Genomic DNA, 21,201 nt, shown 5'->3' with positions numbered 1-21,201 from the left:
GAGTTATTTATTTACGGATTCGTAGTAAAAATAGAGAGTGGACAGGCTGGGAATGTATAAATACTAGAGTCTAGAAATGCCAGGACTATTATATAGGAGTGGGATAAAGTAGTGACTCGAGCTGGTGTACGACTAAAAAAGTAGTTAGTGTGCATCGCTGTAGGTAGCAACGGAGAAAAGGTAACGGGGTAGACATTTAACATATGAGCAGCTACCAGTGTTATTAATGCGGCAAAACCAGGCACGTTGGAGTCTCGGATTCTGGCTTGTGTACGGTACACACGGCCACCCGCAGGCTCCATCATACTCTGGCCCGCAGATAGAAAGAGTCCGCGTGTGATAGCAACCATCGCGCTTCCCGGTCCGCGACGACCGAGTGGTATCAGGGCCCAGTAACACGACACTCGGAAATGCATCCGAATCATGATATCTCTTACTCTTAACAAGTTATATCTTGCTTACACACAGGCTGGGGCAACATGGGCCCCAACAAGAGTCATTTTTTTGCTATTCATACACACAAAAAAAAAATCTCTCGACTGAAGGTAAATATTCTTGATTCAAGAAAATTTTTTTGGAAACCTAAATTTTGTCAGATAAAGTAGAAATCTTCTCCCACCAAGACGAATTCTCTTGGCTCAAGAAAATCTTGACTTGGTTCCCGAAAACGTTTGTCTTCAAAAATATTTTCTTGACTCAAGATATCTGTTTTTTCTGTGTACTTTTTAGTCGCATTATAGGGAAGAGAGGGGCAAAAGGGGGTACTTAAAGAAATACCAAGTTTTTGAGGACTCAAATACGCTAAATCTTTTTTTTTTAATGATATTCAAAGTAAATAGAAGAAATTTTCAGTTACCGTTGAAAAAAAAAAATTTTCATTTCTGCGGGCAAAGTGGGCTACCCCCTAAAAAAGGTAAAAAAAAAAATTCTGGATTTTAAACGAATTTGATTAAGTTTAATTTTTTTGTAAGTAATTTACATGAAGAAAAATTATATTTTACATGTTTGTTGGATACAAAAGAAGAAAAAAAATTGTTAATAGTTTTTATCATAAAACAAACGTCATTAATATTTTTTAACTGACATTTGATTTTTGAAAAAGTTTACCAAAAAAAATTCAAAGTAACGCTTAATTATATTTACAGAAGTGATTTTGGAATGTTTAAAAATGATTTAAAATATCAAATTTTGGGGGTACCCCCTTTTGCCTCCCCTTCCCCTAATATTAATTACTTTATTAACATGACCCAAGTACTAGAAAAAACTCTGAGATAAAATGGGCTCACTAAATTTTTTACCGTCACGATTTTTTAAATTAATTTTTGAATAATGAAAAAAATTACGCGGATCAATTTGTGCCATTTTATTTGATTTACATTTAAAAATTTTTGGTCGAGAGTTAAATTATTAATTTATGAATTTTTAAAAATTTGTTCCAGGTATGAGTACACCGAGAAATGTATCCGGCAGTATCCTCAGTCAAGATCATCGACACCCTGAACCAATAACTCGTGTGAAAATAATGAATTTTACACGAGTAGGCAATAAGATTATCACAATCATGATCATAAAAAAATACTGCCTACGCATTATTATTGACACTGCACCACGTCGTTCATCTTCATTTCTATCTTGTTTATTATTATTATTATTATTATTATTATTATTAATTAACTTACTATTAATTACGTGGTCCATTGATTTAATGTACCATATAATAATTGCGGAAAATGATACCACGTTTAACTGTAAAAATAAAATCTGTAAGCTGCGATCTGAATACAAAAAAGTAAAAACGATTTGAACCATCGTTTTATAAAAAAACTAAATAAATATAATTATTACTGTCACTGTATCATATAAATAATTGATAAAACATTCGTTGATATTTCCAATCGTTAAATTTCGTAGGATTTTGAATTATTATTATTATATAAATATATAAATATTATAAATAATTATAAATATATAAAATAAGAGTGAGCGGATATATGTAATGTGATAAAAAGTGTGACAAATGTGTAAATGAAATGAAGTAAATAAATAAATAAAATAATTAAGACGCGCTGTATGACTTCCGGATTTAATATGACTTTTGAGTTTAAGTTAAATTTTATTTTGGGATGCACTTGACATCCAAATGATTAAATTTTTCTAAAATAAAAGGGAAATAAAGATGAATAATAATGAGGAATATAAATAAATAAAGAAAGAGTGTTTGATATCGGCTCGTTAATTATTCGAGGAGGAAGATGTACGCTTCTGGAATACGCGTCGCGTGCTTTTACGTGAGTAGCGCATGATGGCTATCGTCTGCACGAGCATCAGGAGGAACCACGACGACGCAGCGTGGGGCGCTCATTCAGGAACACCCACGTGTGCCCAACGGGATATCTACTCAGATATATATACATATATGTATGAGAAAAACAAGAGCTAACCCAAAAATTATAATTGTTATTATTATTTTGAACCATCGACCGAAATATGTTTATAATATTAAATTTAAACAGAAGCTTTATTTAAGACAATTCATTAAATTTCTGTACGGTAAAAAAAAATTAATATAGCGGAGGGTCGGGTAAAATGAAGTACCTCAATTTTTTTCAATATTAAGATAATCTGTCATTTATTACACTGTAAAAAATTCGCGGATTAAATGCGGAGTAAACGTGGAGTGCATGAATTTTTAATTATTTACTCCCTAGTGAAATTCACTCCGAAGGGGAGTTTTAAAAATATTAATAAAAAATAACTCCACTGAATAAAATCGAAGTAAAAACTCGCGTAGGACACTACTGATACAGCTGATACGCACACCAACACATATGCAGACATACGCGCATACATACTCGCACACACACGCACACTGTTTAACTGTAGTGATCGAGAAAGTAAAAATATTTTAATGTTCAAACTCCGACTCGGGGTGAATTGGGAATGAAATAAAATCCGCGTCACTCCGAAATCACTCCGATAAAAAAAAACTCCCGATTCACTGCGCATGCGGTGTGATTTTTTTTAGAACTCTGGAACTCCGAGTGGCGGAGTGAATTCGGATTGAAATTAAACCCGGATTCACTCCAAATTCACTCCCGATTTTTTACAGTGTATTTTTTTATCATTAATTTTTAATCAAAGATATGATTTTAGAGAAAACTTTTTTTCGTTTTATTCAAAAATTACTTATAAAATAGAACTCTAAAAAATTTGCGGAGTGAATGCGCAGAGGATGTTTATTTATTTAATCCCCTTGGAGTGAAATTCACTCCGAAGGGAAGTGTATTTTAATATCAAAACTCCGAATCAGAGTGAATGCGGATTTAAATAAAATTCAGGCCACTCCGAAATCACTCCCTGAAAAAAACTCCCTATTAATTCCATAAGCGAAGTGATTTTTTTTTAAACTCCGAAATTCTGAGTGAATTCAGATTTAAATAAAATCCGTAATCATTACGAATTCACTCCCGACTTTTTACAGTAAAATATTTTAAGTTTAAATAAAATTTTTTTTTTTTAGCCTACCCCATTTCGCCCGAAATAAAAAAAAATTACTGGCAATTAAACCCGCCCCTTATGTAAAAAATATGAAATTTATTTAAATACTGAGTCTGTGCGTCGATTATACAGATTGTACATTAAATTGTAAATATAAAACCACAGTTAAAAAACAAAAATAAACAATAAAAGTAATAATAACAATGATTTGTTGTAATAAATAAATGGAAGTAATGGAGCACGTCTTAGTAGGAACTCTGTAATATGAGCACTTGTTCAATTGTACGCGAGAATGCAATAATTGTCGAAGAATAAACGATAAATGTAGTTACTAATATAATAACAACTCCTTTATTTATTTCCTTAATAAAAATAATACCGTTATTAATTTAATAATATTTTTTAAAAATAATAAATGTAATTATTGTATATTTCGTTATTATTTTATTTAACGGCCGAGACGATTGATCCTCTTTACATTTATTTTTTTTTTTATTCATCATTTATCTGAGTCTTCACACCGATCCCATCCAGTGTCTCCCAGTGCAGGCAATAACACCGACACTGCACAAGTTGCACACGTCATTACACGATGACTCGACTATTTAACGCACACTCATCCCCATATGAGGTAGAGACGGAAGATAGCGAACGCACACCTGGGAACATTTAAATATGTGTGGTAAAGAGTACAAATAATAATTTGCACTGCAGTATTTATGATAAATATATATATTTTTCATGTTACAAAATATAAAGTTTTATTAAAACTCGAGGATAATAAGCGCAAGTCGTAAAGGAAAAGGGAGGACTGAAGGTGTAGGAGTTTTTTAAGAATATATAGGACGCGATGTAGATGTAGTGGAGGGCAGCGAGGAAAAGACTCCACTCGCGTTTGAGTTGAAGAAGGCCGCGAGCTACTAATTAATTACTGTGATTAATCAAAAAAGTTGGTAATTAGAAAGTTAGTTGAGAGAAATTAAAATGGCCCGAGAGTAACGGCTACGACCAAGGCACCGGCAACTACTTCGCGGACGACAAAGTCGCTGATATAAAGGCGCATAAATCTCCTATAGGTTTTCCAAAGAACTTTGGATATATATAGGGGAAGGGGGGGGGGGGCAAAACGGGGTACCCCCAAAATTTTATATTTTCAATGGTTTTTAAACATTCCAAAATCACTTCTGTAAATATAATTAAGCGTTACTTTGAATTTTTTTTGATAAACTTTTTCAAAAATCAATTGTCAGTTGAGAAATATTAATGACGTTTGTTTTATGATAAAAACTATAAAAAATTTTTTTTTTCTTTTGTCTACAATAAACATGTAAAATATAATTTTTCTTCATGTAAATTACTTACAAAAAAATTCAACTTAATCAAATTCGTTTAAAATCCAGAAATTTTTTTTTTTACCTTTTTTAGGGGGTACCCCACTTTGCCCGCAGAAATGAAAAATTTTTTTTTTCAACGGTAACTGAAAATTTCTTCTATTTACTTTGAATATCATTAAAAAAAAAAAAATTTAGCGTATTTGAGTCCTCGAAAACTTGGTATTTCCTTAAGTACCCCCTTTTGCCCCTCCCTCCTCTACATATTTATTTCAAGGAAATATTCAATAAAATTTACTCACTGTAAAAAATTCGCGGATTAAATCGGGAGTAAACGCGGAACAGATGACTGTAGATTGATTTAATCCCTTGGAGTAAAATTTACTCCGAATGAGTTATTTTAATATTTAAATTCCGGTTCCTCCCATTGACTCCATGTGCGGTGATTTTTTTTACTCCGAAACTTTAATCGGGAGTGAATTCGAATTTAAATAAAATCCGCATTCACTCCCGATTTTTTACAGAGTACTGTACTTGTAAGATAAATATATATAATAAATATATGTGTACATATGTGTGGTATTAATTAAAAATTTTTTTTGTTGACAGGCAACATCTGGATTTCTCAATACCAGAATTATACATCCACTCATAAAATCATTAATTAACAAAAAAAAATAATGGGCCTAAAGTATTTTAAAATGCGATTTAAATTATTTAAACCATGCAATGATAATTTTTTATAATAATATTCGAGAGAGTAGGCAAGAGTGATCGTTGTCGACACTTTGAGGATGCCAACAAAATTATTTTTTTTTGTCGCCTCTAAAACACGCAATCACGCGTGGTGATACTATACATATATATATATTATATATATACAAAATACGCCAACAGACTGTAGTGTCTTTGGTTTTTTATTTTTTTATCCTTTTCGAACGGATGCGAAAATTTGACTTGTTATGGAGCCGCGATTTAGTCACGCAACGCACGCAACATTCAGGCCACTAAATTATTTTTTAGCTATATATAATTCCTTAACTAAAAAGCACACGTGTGAAATTACAATGACACTAAAAAATATATAATATTACCGATGATGACAACTTTACCCAAAAATCAAAAAGTTTACTTGAAAAAAAATGTCCAAAGTTATAATACTTTTACAAATAAATAAAATTTGTAGATACAACGTACAATAAAGTTAATCCATGAAATCATTCTCTGCCCTCTATAATCTTGCAGGTCCTTTTCCCCTTTGTAAATGAGGGTGTCCTCGATATCTTTTCTATTCGCTGCTACCACTGGTAGAGTAGTCACCCTTCTGACCGCAGATTGAAATTCTTCGGCGCTCAACCACATTCATTTCTTTCCACATCCACACTCACACTTAAAAAATACAATTTTACCAACTTTTTTACCTAAACAATATACTCCCCTAGATAAAATAGATATTTCACTGCTTCATCCATCACTTTTTAGATCCAGGGACGAAAAATGGGGCCGAAAAATTAATAATCAGAGGACATTTGAAAATTTCTGTATCAAAAATTACCCTTTTTAGATGAATCAGTAAAAAAGACTGACAATTTCCCTTGAAAAAAACTCAAATTTGACTTAAATTTGAGTCCTAAGTCAAAACCAAGTGAAATTTGACTCAAATGGATGACAAGTCAAAATCAAATGTATGAAAAACGTACGGATTTTTATTGTGCTGCGACCAAACTTGAAACCGGAAGTTGAGTTTTCAAAAAATTATAATGCTGTACTATATATTTATTATTGTGAGCCTCCAAAAATTTTTATACTCTCCTATAATTCGTATTTCAGACAAATAACTTTGATTACAATTCATCGATAAGTTCTAAGTCCATAATCTCTTTTGAACCGAAGCATAATAATTTTGTGGTGACTCAACTTCCTGTTTCAAGTTTAATCGACAGCATAATAAAAATTTTGACATTTTTATATCCATTTTCCTCTGAGTACACTTAGTATCAATTTAAGTCAAAATTTCAAATTAAATTTATGTTTTTTGACCCAGGGTTCGTGAGTAATCTTGTCTTAAAAACTGCATGAATTAATACGAAAAATAAATCAAACAGTTTTAATTTAATTACAGTCAGCACTTGAATAAAAAAAAATTAATTACAAATATAATTGCTATTAATTACACATATGCAATTAAGAGTAAAAAGTTTTACGGTTGTCTCTGATCGTGAGTAAAAATAAATTAACGGAGGTGACACATAAAATATCAGGGTATCAAGAGGAATATATTTATCATCAATAGAATTTTATCGGCATTATGCGCAAGTAATAACGTATCAAGTGGTTTTAAAAAAGAAAGAGAGCGACAATAATATATATAAGAGTTACATACATATATATATATATATATATATATAAGTACTGCACGTACTACTCACCCTAGTACTTTGCGGCGGGATTTTACCCACGGGGGGGTTCTGCCGCCGAAGATCTTTTAATTTGAGACGAAATTCCTCTTGAGGGGAGCCACAGGAGAGCGCTCAGAATTGCGGGGAGACTGCATGGGATATATACGCGAAACAAGTATTACAAGGGTGCTGAGCTTTTTACCTCTCGCTCTCTGCTCTCATCATTCTCCGCCCGCAAATATTATAAAACACCCTTCATCGACTGCGAATAACTGCCACAGCCATCACGACACGTGAAGCTCACCGCAAAATCTATTACCAAAAACATATGATAGAAAATTTTATTTATTGCCCCGCAGACAACATGGAATTAATGACGCGGAAATAATTGATTATTTAATATTATTAGTTCGAGTGACTTTAAATTATGTTTTTTTTTTTTAATTCTTTATGATAAATTATCTAAGTATTTAATCATGTGTATTGTATATTGTATATATTGACGCGACAAATATACATAACAAATACATGGCACAGTATGTATATAGGTGGATAAGTGGGTGTGTGTGCAAGCAATCACGTGAGCTAGGAGAAGGGTCCAACACAATGGGTGTCTCCTGAGAGACGCTTATCTGAAATTAGAATGTTACCCCTAACCCGTCATTGACACTCTCACTTAAGCGTTCCTCATATACTTTACGGAAAACAGTGTAACTAAATATATGAAAAATATATATATATATTTATATTTATATATGGAGATAAGACGGGTGGGGCATGACGAGTTCTCTGAGTTAAGAAGGATTATTTTGAATAATTTATTGAAAAAAAATTCGGGGCAACGTGGGGATTCTTCGGATAATTTTCGTTGCCTATTGTACCCCAGTCACTTTAAAAATGGACTTATAATAAATTTAATGGTTATTAGACTGTAAGAATCGGGAGTGAATTCGGATTTTGTTTAAATTTCGTCACTCGGAAGCCCGGATTTTTAAAAAAAGTCACTCCGCTTACAAAGGGAATAGGGAATTTTTTTTTCGGGGATTTCGAAGTGATGTGGATTTTATTTGAAGCCGCATTCACTCGAAATTTGCTCTGGTTTTAATCAGCGAATTTTTTATGTATGGAATATTGATAAATAAAAGTGTGAGATTGAGTTTACTCAAAAAAAAATATTTTTTAAAAAAATTACCACTGAATTTTTTCCAATTATAGAAACGAGGAATAAAAAAAAAAAAATAATTTAAGAACAAGATGTAGAATGTAGAGTATAAGATAGTGCGTGACCAAGATTCATTTTGATGGCTCGCATGTCCTGTCGCACTTTGGCTCCGGCTTTTTTTTGACTCCTCATTCACAGCTCACGTTTCTACTCGGACACCCTAAATCTCGCAGCTCGTATATTTTTTTAATAGCAAACCCTCGAAAGTGCTGTAGGAATTAATCGACTCGATAGTTTTTAATTTCTTTATCATCTCTTTTAAATTTCAGGGTCCACTTAATACTTAATTAATGGCACTGCGCTTTATAACGACTAGATAATTTACTCAGTCCAACATATATTTGCAATATTATTTTTATAATTTAAATGTAAATGAACCTCATACCCAGAGACAAGCAATGCAGCAGCAGAAGCAGAATTGGATTATATGCAAGCCCTCGAGTTTTTCCGTGCACTTGTGGGATCGCGAGTCCGCAAATGATGTAGAAAAAATGAAAACGGGTGTACTATATGTACATATATGTATATATGTATAGATCGACAAAACGAACAAACTTGACTGGGTACATTGATATAAAATGAATAAGGGAATAAAAATAAAAGTAAAGTGGAGTAGAGTAAAGTAGAGTAGAGGTGCCGGTTACATCATTAACATGCGCTCATATTCTGGCTTACAAGCTCCTCTTATTCAGTACACAGCAATATCTGTAGCTCCCATGGAGTCTTGGGTGGTTTATTTTTATTCCAGATACATGTGTGTGTAATTATTATTATTATTGTAGACGTGAGATGGAGAAATGCAGCACAAATACTGGCAGAAGTGTAACATCAGCGTCAGCGGTAATGCTCGTGCTCTTCTGGCTCTGGTGGGCGACGAGTGAGAAGTGCAATAGGGGATAAAAAGGAGAGTGGGATGTCAACCTAATGGTGGCAGCAATTAACAACAAACACCGCTCATTAATCGCGGGAGAAGAGTCACCCTGGTGCAGATTTTAACCTGGCTTTCACCCTCTGCAGCCTCTTCTTTCCGCCTCCCACCTACGCACACTTTTTTATCTTGGAGAGCCCCATTCAAACACGTATCTTACTCCTATCCGAGTTCTGCTGATTTAATACTCGTACATTTAGTGATAAAAATAAAAAAAAAAAAAAATGTGGAAAGTTATGAAGATGAAAAAATATGAAAATAATTATTGTGCAGACATATAATGAATTTTATAATCACTCGGTTGAGCAATTTGTACCTTTATCATCAACACCAGAACCAAAAACTCATTAAATTTTAACAAATATATGTAATTATTATATTAATGAGAATAATAATTATTTTTAGTCGATATTATTTTACAATAATTCCAATAAAAAAAGTCAAGACAAAATTTTTTTGAAGCTTTCAGGTGCTCCATTTTACCCCGATCGCTTAAAAGTTCACAATAGTCTCCAACTTAATAAAAAATTTTATTTGTAAATTAATTTCTTCCGCCAAATTTATGAGACGTCCCGTTGTGCCCCGACGAGGACAGAAAAAATTTTGTTGCCGAATTTCGAGGCATCCCGTACCCCAGCTGTCTTGTTTACTTCTCAAATAAATATGAAGTTTCGAGACAAGTTTAAAAAAAATTGCTATTATCATTAACAATCAATTGATTAAAAAATAATTAATTAGCGCTCAGAGCATAAATCTTAACCAGCACAAAGATTAAGTTTTAACGCGTAAATTATAGTACATGTCTTTTTCTCTGGGTGTATAGCCCGTGCCAAATTATTAAAAGCTAAATACTGGCTTTGATTTATGTATAAACGAGAGACGATAAAAGAAAGAGAGGGAGTTGAGTTTAAACCTGGAGCCAAAGTGTATAAGAGGGTGGACCGCGCGTGCGGGATGAGGAAGAAGAGGCGAGCACGCGCAACCAGCTTTGTGGAGATTAATTTTATTACTTCCGCCCGAGTAATTATTGCATTACTTCACCGAGCAAGTTGCCCGTGGGTCCTTCCTTCCTTGCCTGCCTGCCTTACTCTGTACCTTATTCCCTCCTCTCCCTCTTTCTCACATTTTTAAAATCTTTCTTTCAACCTTTTAATTTATTTTTATTTTTATTTTTACTTATACTTCTATTCACATTTTTATTTTCTCTTGCATCCAATTGCGCTGTCACTCGTGTGGAAATTTCAAGCCCTCCTATAACACACCCGATCTAAGTGCCACTCAATTCATTATATTATACAGAGTGTTAATTAATGCATTGCTGCATTACGACAGTAAATACGCATTCCAATTCCTCAAAACAGCGGTCATTTTACTGCTTACCAGTGACCCAGGGAACACCGTGACTCTAACGTAACCTTCCACACATGACGAAATAAAAATTGCGTATTTTCAAGCCATTGGCCCTCGATAAAATTCAAATAGACTAATATTCCTTAGGTATTCCACTATTTTATATGTAATTTGCATGGGGTGGCTCTGGGACTTCCATAGAATTTTTTAAAAGTCGAATCTAATTTTTTATAATCTACGTAAGTACTATACTTACGTAGATATGTCCTGGCCCTGGGTACATCACTGTTAACGAATTATAGCATGAATCTTGGAAGTTTATGATATAATTTGTGCTAATGTTAACAGTAATGATTAAAATAAAATAAAAAATTAAAAAATTTTCATTTGAACGGCTCTTGAAATTTTGAGGACATGTGTCTGAGAAGGAAAAGTCCGTGCGCTCATACGCCGCTTAAGTAGTGACTTCTGAAACTAAACCAAATAGAGCTAGAGAAATATTTTTTCCTTTACTTTGAATTTCTCTGAATCCAAGAAATCCCAGAAAAATCCTTCGAGGCCAATAGCTCTTCTGCTACGACTTCATGTCTTCCCTTAATTGCTATTATCATTTTTCTAGTCAGGGGGTTGCTCTGAACGCACCTGAGTAGTTGTCGCCCTATAACTTTATTTTTAACTTCCCGCTACGAAAATTGAATATTTTCAAAAAAAAAGCGAAGTTATTGGTTTCGGTCTGATTTTCGAAAACCGAATTCCTAACAGATCTTGACGTTTTGACTTTCTAGGGAGGGATTCTGACTAATTTCAAGATGATGTCCGAGTGTGTGAATGTGTGTACGGACGTACGTGCGTATGCTATTATGTAAATATTCTGTAACTTTCAAACGGATGATCCGATTTCGATCTTCAAGGTGGCATTCGACGTGGCTTGTTTATCCCTACAAGCTGTATAAAGTTGCGCTTGATTGGTAGAGTGCGTTCGGAGATATTCCAAAAATACCAAGTCTTAGACGATGATTCTGGATAACATTAATGCGTCTGTTGGAAATTCGGAGCCCTCGGGGGTATCAGAAATCTTTTGGAAGAACGCTAGCAATAAAAGTTAAGGAAAAATATTTTTTTCTCAGCACCGAGCCCTGGGTATACTTTTTTTCCGTTCACATATTTATATTTCAAAATCCAATATCGACCTCCCTTTCAGCGGCACAATTGTAATGAATATTAAACAATTTCCTTTATCGGTAAAATAAAAAAGTTTGTAAAGCAAAAATTTTGATAGCCCGTTGATAATAAATTTAATTATTCCTCTGTAATTAATAATTAATAAATCAATAATCAGATTGATGTATAAATTAACGTGATTTAATTAAGCTCTAAATTAATTAAACAAATATTCAATTCAAATTTATATAAAAATAAAATCAATAAACGACAATAGCATAAATGATAAAAAAATTAAAATCCATATATTTACATTAAATATACTGTGTGTTGAGCTTACCGCGGACTCCATAATCAGTGTAAATCAAAAAAACCGTAAATCATACACCCATATGTGAACATACTATCACCAGCCCTACAACTACTCCCTACTCCCTACTCTGGTCTCTCCACTGCCTACTTCATAATATAACTATAACGGGTGGTCTTTTATATATGTATACATACATATATTTATATAACCAACGACAACTGACGTACCCATAAATATATGAATGATAAAATTAATTCCATCGAACAAACAAAATATAATAATTGTGCTAATAAATATAATTATATATATGACAAATTTTATTGCCGTTGAATGAATGTGGGTATATAAATATATGATATATTTATTGTTTTTTCAAGCAATTGACACCAGGTATAGGCTGGTAAAATACCTGTGTGGTCACAGGTAATTATAATAATAAAACACGATTTACTGTTTTAAGATTAGGAAAAAATTGGGGGAGGTGTAACCTGATAATTTGTTGTGTTTTAATTAAAATTCAATGGGTTGATTACATAAAAAAATATGATAATAATCATAAAAATTTTTAAGGATAAAATTTTGAAAAGTTAATAAATTTTTCATTGAACTTTGAATTCGATTTGTGTCTAAACAATTGAACTTACGGACAAAGTCACAGAATACTTTTTTATAGGAAATTTAATTTCCTATAAAAATGTATTCTTATAAATTTTTGATATTTTCAATATTTCAGTCAGAATATAAATTTAAACTCCAGAATATTAGAGAGACTTCTAATTTTGATCTGAGTACGCGACAAATGAAATTACTCGTCATTTATGAGAAATATGACAAAATTGTATAGAAACAAAATTAAAGAGAATAAAATTTTCTATAAAAATGATTCCGTGATTTTTTTTGTCAACCCAATAATTTATAAGTTATCCAAATTTGAACTTTGACTAGAATTTTATTTGAAATGAAAAAAAAAATAACAATAATTATTTTTAAAAAATAAATTACTTTATTTATAACTGTGATTTAATGTCTATGAGAAAAAAACGACATGGTTTCTTTTGACACTTGATCCCAGGACGAATAAATAACTCGTAATTACAATGACAAAGGGTCTTATCATGATATTGATAGAATATCTGGTCCACATACTCATCCGTCTTTTCAAATGTTAACATCACTCTCCAATAGGTCAAAGTTTATACATTTGACACCAGGAAATATATATATATATATACATTATTATAAATAATTGCATTATAAATTAACCTACATTGCAAAAAGTTAAAATTTATTATTGAATAGCATGCGTACACTCATAAAATATGTATATATTTATGCCGGAATGATTCCTGCCAATCATTATTTACCCAATAGTAATTTCTTTATGCATATAAACATAATTTTAAACGATAAAAATATAAAACTTTCCCATTGACAGCGACAATCTCTCGTCGTAGACATAATTATACACGGGACATAAATAAAATTGGACACGTCATTGACTAGCTTGTGAGAGTCTATGTGTAAATATATATATACATACATATATATATGAGTTGATTGAGACAAAGGACTGTATGTTTATTAACAAAACGCGGAATTAAAATGTAGATGGTGGTCATCTGGCGAAATAATGAACGAAATCGCGAATAACGAGGGCCCGAGGCAGTCTCCAGTGTCCACATGAGCAGATCGGTATGACGCATAGCAGCCAGCAATTCGCTGGTTTCGGACTAGACTGATGCTGATGATGCTTTGGATCTCTGCACGCTACTCTGCGCCCAAAGAGTATTTCGATTAACTTGCGTACGCAGCGAAACTTAAATTTTGTCCTAAGGGCTCGTGTCCGGCCGCAGAGAGACAGGATCCCGGATTATGCCAGTGCTTTGAAAAAAATAAATAAAAAAGTCCCGAAAAAAACTACTGGCAGACGTGCACGCGAAGACGATCCGTAGCGTAGCACACGCGCTACTCCTTTCCTACAATACTTAAATTATTTGGCCATTGGTCGTAATAGAGGTCTTTAAACTTATAATAATCTCGGCTCGTCCACCAGCACACGTTAAATTACTGGCATATCACCTCTATCCGTTTTAGGTATATATTAATTTTCGGGCAGGCCCTGGAGCATGCAAGAGTTAGTTTTCGGTGATTCTGCTGCTGCTGCCGATGCACTTTTTAACAAAACGCATATCACCTCCTGCCTCTGCCTTCTGACTCCTGTCTCCTGCTGTTAGCCCTCGGGCCAGACACTTTAAACAGACACGCTGTGCAATGGCTAGAACATCGCTGGCATCAGGATCATCACCACTGGTGGGTCCACATATCATCATCGCGCAGCTTCTAATATCCCTTGAGCTCAGCGCGATTGATTTAGATCATCGAGACTTATGCTGCAGAAACGCCTTGTAATCAGTAAAGTGTGCCGGTGCACGCAAGACCTTCTCTTATTCTTAGATAAATTTCGCCCTCTTATATATTCAAACTCTCATCATTAAATTCATCCCGAAATTTCGATAATTTATTTTGCGCCGCGTACTCTTATTCTTATTCTCGTTCTTCTTCTTAACTCTTATACTCCGACATCCGTGCTGTAGTAAATAGATAAATTTGCGTTATTACTGATGACGGAGACTGACATTGCGTGATTACACGCGATATATATAAATAATAAATCTCAGTGGTGGATATAAATAAACAAAATAAAATAAACTTGTCGTTGGTCGTGTGCGGTGCGCACATAAAATAGCGTACAAGTGCTTTCAGGGTCATAACGTGTGTCCTCAGTCCTCTCTGCTCAGATTTATATATCTATATATATATGTATGTCCTCTTGTAAGTGCCTGTGAGTTGTGAGCAGCAAGACATGCTCACCTTACTCCCGTTAGAGGGCACTTCTTATTCCTGCGATCCGCGGGTTTCTGTCACACACCGCCAAATAAAAATAGTCCTCTTGTGTGATGTGAGAGTACGAACCTCATCGAGGTCATCGCGTGATACCAAAAGACAGACAGACGTTGCAACTGTACCCATATACATTTATATATATACATGAGCAAATTAATGTACTCTAGGTACAAATGATGGTAAAAATAATTAAATTTTGTGGCTGACCTGAGATAAATTTTTTTATTTTTACGTTATTGTATTAAATGTCCGGTTTAATGGCGGAAGATTACGAAAAGACAAAAGTACATTTATATATATATATATACATGTATATATATATGAATAAGGAATGAACGGGTGCAGCTGATGGGAAGAAAAATAATTCCCACAAGATCGTCTCGTCTTTCGTGCAGTAGTACAGCTCACATATATGTGTATATATTAAATAAAATAAAATTCGTGTAGAGTCGTGATCTTATTCGATGGAACATATGTGTAACACGAGGGGCGTATCATCCGGTCGTCTTTGCGGTCCGTCTACCGTGCGTATTCGACAGTTTGCAGCCGCAAGACTAAAAACACACATCCCGTATATACGTAAAATTAACGTGCGTATTGCCAAAGCTACTTGATCGCGTTTGTTAAACTCTACATCTCATATTTTTTTTATTTTCCTCACTCTTACTCTCTACCCATCCTCTTATTATTATGCACCAGCATCTTCTCCGTCAACGTCAACGTCGCCAAGGCATCATACCTCATACCTGCACTCAGACGTCCATGGCATCCTCTATCGAGGCTTAGCTGTGCAACCGAAACTAAAAATAAATAATCAACCGGCTTACGGAAAATTACAGCTGGATAATAATGGCCGGGCCGAGGAAGATGAGAACCAGACAAATTGTTTCGGGCATGCTATTCCAATGGACAATTACTTTAGTCGGAAATTCATCTCGTAAACGAATGCCCGACTAAACTCACTCGCCCGTAGCCAAAGGCCGCAGCACCACAGCCTCAGGTGTGCATAAGACCCCTTCGTTAAATTAACATCCGATCTTTGTTTCCGTAATGTTACATTTTTTACTAAAATATTATTGCTGTCTAGTCATACACTGTAAAAAATCACCGGGGTAAGTCCAAGCGGTGTAGGTGTTAAAATTATCGGTGTTAAATTTACCCCCGAAAGCGGTGTGAAAATAATGCCGCCACCGGTGTGAATATTCTAGACCGGTGTTAAAATATTTTATTTTGTGAATATTTTTACTTACTTTATCACTATACTTGTTAATAAATGATATTTTTTATTAATTTTCATAAAGAACTGACATTTTTTGTGTTTTATAATTTTTAAAGTTAATACTCCAAGCGGACGCAATTTACCCCGCTTTTACACCGGCATTACTCCACATTTACACCTGTTACCCCGCTTTTACTCCCCTTTTACACCGATATCACTCCGCTTTTACACCTGTTACCCTGATTTAACACCGGTATTTTTAACACCGGTGTATTACTCCTTCTACACCGGTGTAATTTCATTTTAACACCGGGCGGTGTTAAAATGAGTCCATTTTTAACACCGCTCTTTTTACAGTGTAGTCATACTTTCTTCGGCAATACTCATTCTCATTATCCAGACAATTGTTTATTCATCCGTGAGGTATTCTTCTAGCAGGAGTGTTTGCGATGATTTATGCCCGTTTTGCCGAGTCCACAGTGGCATACTTGTCGGAAATAATTTATGTCACGACACACACCCAAGTCTGCTGGTGCTACTGAGTCCTGGGCACCGAGACTCGTATTTTAACCCATACTTTAACTGAAACAAATATACACATAATAAAGTAACGCGATATGAGTACAGGCCGCTCCCATTATTTCGTCATCCTATTACCTTCTCTACGTACATTACATCCACAATTACACAATTACAAGTATATTTTTTTTAAAATCAATAACAAGTGCTAATTACTCAATTGAGATTTTAATTTGCAAAATATAATTACTGATATTCTACGTGCATTTAAATGAAGATATCATCAGTCTTCTTCTTCTTCATTGTGCTAATAATTAATGATAATTTTTTTAAACATTGTTAGTTTTTAATTAGCAAATAGCTGATAAATTAACGGGCAATTGATAGCCAATTTGGACCTGGCGACGTGTGAAGTTGATTTAGGATTAAAAAATAGTTTATTTGGGACAGGTTTGTGGATATTTATTGAAGACCATCACTGAAGACTAATGGCGATTTCTTCACAGAAAAAAAGCTATTTTGACCCAGACAGCATTCAAGTCGGAATGACTGCATTACGACGTCTTTTTGAAGTCGTCCTCAAGAAGTCTTATGATGACTTCTTAAAGGTGTCATTTTTAAGAATTAGTTCTTGAAGACTTCATAAATAAGACGTCATTTTTGTGACGTCTAAATGTATTTTTTTTTTTAACTTCTTTGAAGTCAAAATTAGGAACTCCTGAAGACGTCATGTTAAGTTCATACTGAAGTCTTATTTGCGAAGTCAGAAAGAACTTTTTTTTAAAGACGTTTTACTGAGTTCGCTAGGTGGCTCATTCGACATCTTGAGAACTTCTTAAAGACTTCTTTCTTCTTTAAGATGTTGACAAGACGTCCAAATCATAAATAGGAACTCATTCAGAACTCATCAAGATGTCATTTTGCTATCTGGGGAGTCAAGAAAATATTTTGAAGACAAACGTTTCCAGGAACCAACTCAGATAGCAAAATTACGTCTTGATGAGTTCTGAATGAGTTCCTATTTATGATTTGGACGTCTTAAAAACATGTTAAAGAAGTCTTTAAGAAGTTCTCAAGATGTCGAATGCGCCACTTAGCGAACTCAGTAAGACGTCTTTAAAAAGAGTTCTCAAAGAGTTCTTTTTTCTGACTCCGCAAATAAGACTTCAGAATGAACTTACCATGACGTCTTAAGGAGTTCCTAATTTTGACTTCAAAAAAGTTAAAAAAAGAATACATTAAGACGTCACAAAACTGACGTCTTTTTATAGAGTCTTCAAGAACTCTTCATTAAGAGTTCTTAAAAATGACACCTTTAAGAAGTCATTATAAGACTTCTTGAAGACTCCTTTAAATATACGTCATAAAGCAGTCATTCTGACTTGAATGCTGTCTAGGAAGTAAAGATTTTCGTGAGCCAAGAAAATTCGTCTTGGTCAGAGATTTCTACTTTATCCAAGAAAATTGAGGTTTCCCTAAAAATTTTCCTGGAAATTATCCTACGATTAAAGATATCCGTTAGTTAACCGAAGATTTATTTTTCTTCACACTAGTTTAAGAACTAACCCTAGACTATTTTTATTCTAAGGATAAATTTCTGACACTTCCATCTCAGATACATAAAAAATACTATCGGAATATTTTGCATCATCTTATGACAGCATTGAAAAGTTTACTACAACCCTGATTTGAAATTTGGCGGCAGCAGAGTACCACCTCGCGCTTCGCGTTCGAGGTGCGCAATAATAAGTAACCAACGACTTTTATTGGTGATGAGTCGAAGGCAGAAATTCTTCAGGTACATATGCAAAATTTTGGTCTACAGGACCCCTATAGCAGACGACCCATCGGTCTATCGAAGACGAGCGTAGGAATTTAAACCCGGAATGGGTTAATCGAATAACAAACTCTAGTTTATCCTCTCATGAAGAAATCGGCCGTAAGACCAAGAGCATAAGCTTGCCGCGCATATGTAGCTCGCGTGCGTACAGAGCCGCGGTGGCGGCAGCAGCGAGTAACAGGTGTGTGCCTGTAGGATGCTAGGAGCTAAGAGAAATAAAACGAAGCTAAAAATATAAAAAAATGAATAAAGGAGGTAAGGAGGAAAAGGCGGTCGTTAGTCCGATGGTCAATGTTACTATTATGCATATGTAGATGACTATTATTATTTTTTTTATTTTTTTATTCTTTTATTCATTTTCTTTTTTGTTTCGCTCACAATTAACTTGGCTCTGTTTTCGACAGTCAACTCCACCCTGATCGTTTGTTTAATTTCCAAGTCTGCGTGAGTCTTGTTTTTTGTCCTTGGCTTAAAGACATGTGATGACGATGTAATGTCACGTTTTTTACATATATATATATATATATATATTATTTTTCGTCAGGTATTTTATCGTCCAGGCACGTTTCCAAGCTAAATTAATAATTTGAATAAACGTTATTACTTATGACGATTTATAATTAAGTATGACAAATAAAATAAAATAAACTTGTAATAAAAACTTTAATTGTTACAAGAAAATTGTGTAAATTAATGGAAAATTATATTTAATCAACTGACAGGACTGTCAGTTATATTATAACTACAAAATGCTATTTTTATCTTTTTCAAATGTCAATATTAATAATAATTATGATAATAATATAAACGTAAGTGGATATATTATATTTTTACAACAGTTGTTTAACTTCTCCACGGCGTGTTATTTTAAAAATTTATTCTTGCTGGTAATTATTGCGGAAGGTTGAGGAGTACACCCGGACCGGAAGGTAAGTAAGTTATTTGCCGGGATCGTGATAGCTGGTAGGCGATCTCTTCAGAAGCCTCGATTCTTCTCAGCTCGACGAGACCTTCACCGTGATCGTTGAGAGACTTTGCGATTAAAGCCGCGGCCTGTGCGTCACCATCTGCGCTGATGACTGCGGCCTTCTTCTGCTGCTCGGCTTTTTCTACGAGGAATCGAGCTTTCTCGGCCTCTTGCTGGGCGACTTGCTTCAATTCGACGGCTTGAGTGAACTCTTTACCGAATGTCAAGTGCGTCTGGACAAATAAATTTCATTAGAACCACAACTTGATTACTTTGGTCCATAAAATAATTGACAATAAATTACTTACGATAGAAATGTCATCAAGAATGACACCGAATTGTAGAGCTCGTTCAGTTAAATCTTCGCTTACTTTTTGCGACACCAACTCACGCTGAGTAATTAATTCACCGGCATCAAACTGCGCGACGACGGCTTTCAATACCTCGGTGGTAATCGATGGCAGCACGCGCTCGTCATAATCGACACCAAGAATCGTGTAAATTTTAGGGAGCGCGTCGGGCTTTGGTCTAAATAAAATACGGAGTGTGATGTTGACATTCTGTAGATCTTTACTTCCGGTAATTACGGGCACGTTCCTTGGCCGGGAACGGATGTCAAATATTATGGGCTTCTGGATCCAGGGAATGAAAAAGTGGGTTCCTTCACCCACTACAGTGTTTTTTATTCCAGCAAATCTGTCGAAAATTACTGCGCGATGGCCTCCGTCGACTGTAAAAATTAAAGAATGTTTAGAAATATTTTTTTGTGATTTGAATTTTGTTGATGAGCGTTACCCTGGTGGAAATTTTTCTGACTTTTCTCTGAAAAACTCTGAAAAAGTCTTTAGAACTTTGAAAAAGTCCGCAAAACTTTAGAACTTAATTTTTCAGAGAAAATTACGAAAAATTTCCACCAGGGTAGGTTGTGACGATACTTACCATTGTATAGGGCCGAGTTAATGACACTGCCGGTGACGGCTATTCCCAGACCAAGTTGACCCAATCGATTGAAGAAACCTGCCATTGTTGATAATTACTGAAATTTTAATTACATCTTCTAATTACTTTTGGTAAATTATTTTTTGCACTTAAATATTTAACCTACAAAACCCATGAGGTTTCATCATCAACAACTTCAAGATGAGTTGCATCATCTGACTCAAATCCGCGGATCAATAAATACATAATTGAAAATAAATAATTACTGAGCATTGAAATTAAATGAGATAATTATTTTTACAAATTAAATTGCAATTATCATTCGAAAACCGGCTTTCCAGTTTTTTGATGGAAAGCTGAATAAAAAACTGAGGGTTGATTTAAATAGATTGATAGCATGGCAATGAAAATAAATTGAGGGGGTAAAAATTAATTTAAAAATGTGTACTTACGTAAGTAGTAAAAGTACGGATCTATTGAAATTTATAATTTCACTTTAATAATTATTTTAGCGAGAAATAATTCCAGGAAAAATGGAGCATGCGCTTCTTCTGAGGTTATCGATAAAAAAATTTTGTAATTTGATGAACGATGGCGCTGATGATGATTAA

At 34.2% G+C, this 21,201-nt stretch overlaps 2 protein-coding genes across 4 annotated transcripts in view; one reads left to right on the top strand and one right to left on the bottom strand.

Annotated features, from left to right (window-relative positions):
* The window catches only part of LOC130671830 (transcription factor Sox-2-like), a 193,229-nt gene extending 189,321 nt beyond the window's left edge, over positions 1-3,908 (top strand). The window contains exon 4 of one of the 3 annotated variants that reach the window (XR_008990585.1): positions 1,440-3,907. Coding sequence is in view for 1 of the 3 variants with exons in the window: in XM_057475922.1 (XP_057331905.1) it covers positions 1,440-1,500 (61 nt within the window). In the remaining 2 variants the exon portion in view is untranslated. Of the gene's footprint in view, positions 1-1,439 lie in introns of all 3 variants that reach the window. The other 2 variants (XR_008990587.1, XM_057475922.1) reach the window with 2 other exon arrangements.
* Positions 3,909-19,323: 15,415 nt separating this feature from the next.
* On the bottom strand, positions 19,324-21,199 carry LOC130671845 (protein l(2)37Cc). The gene is made up of 4 exons (XM_057475945.1): positions 21,043-21,199; positions 20,591-20,687; positions 19,960-20,381; positions 19,324-19,884 (listed from the first exon to the last, which is right to left on the bottom strand). Exons 2-4 carry the CDS (start codon positions 20,673-20,675, stop codon positions 19,576-19,578), a joined length of 816 nt encoding a protein of 271 aa, XP_057331928.1. The 5' UTR covers positions 20,676-20,687; positions 21,043-21,199; the 3' UTR covers positions 19,324-19,575.
* Positions 21,200-21,201: the final 2 nt, after the last annotated feature.

This window comes from Microplitis mediator, chromosome 7 (genome assembly GCF_029852145.1).
Source record: "Microplitis mediator isolate UGA2020A chromosome 7, iyMicMedi2.1, whole genome shotgun sequence".
NCBI classification, from domain to species: Eukaryota; Metazoa; Arthropoda; class Insecta; order Hymenoptera; family Braconidae; genus Microplitis; species Microplitis mediator.
The sequence above is the reverse complement of the archived record's forward strand: the minus strand, read 5'-3'. Positions and strand labels throughout refer to the sequence as shown.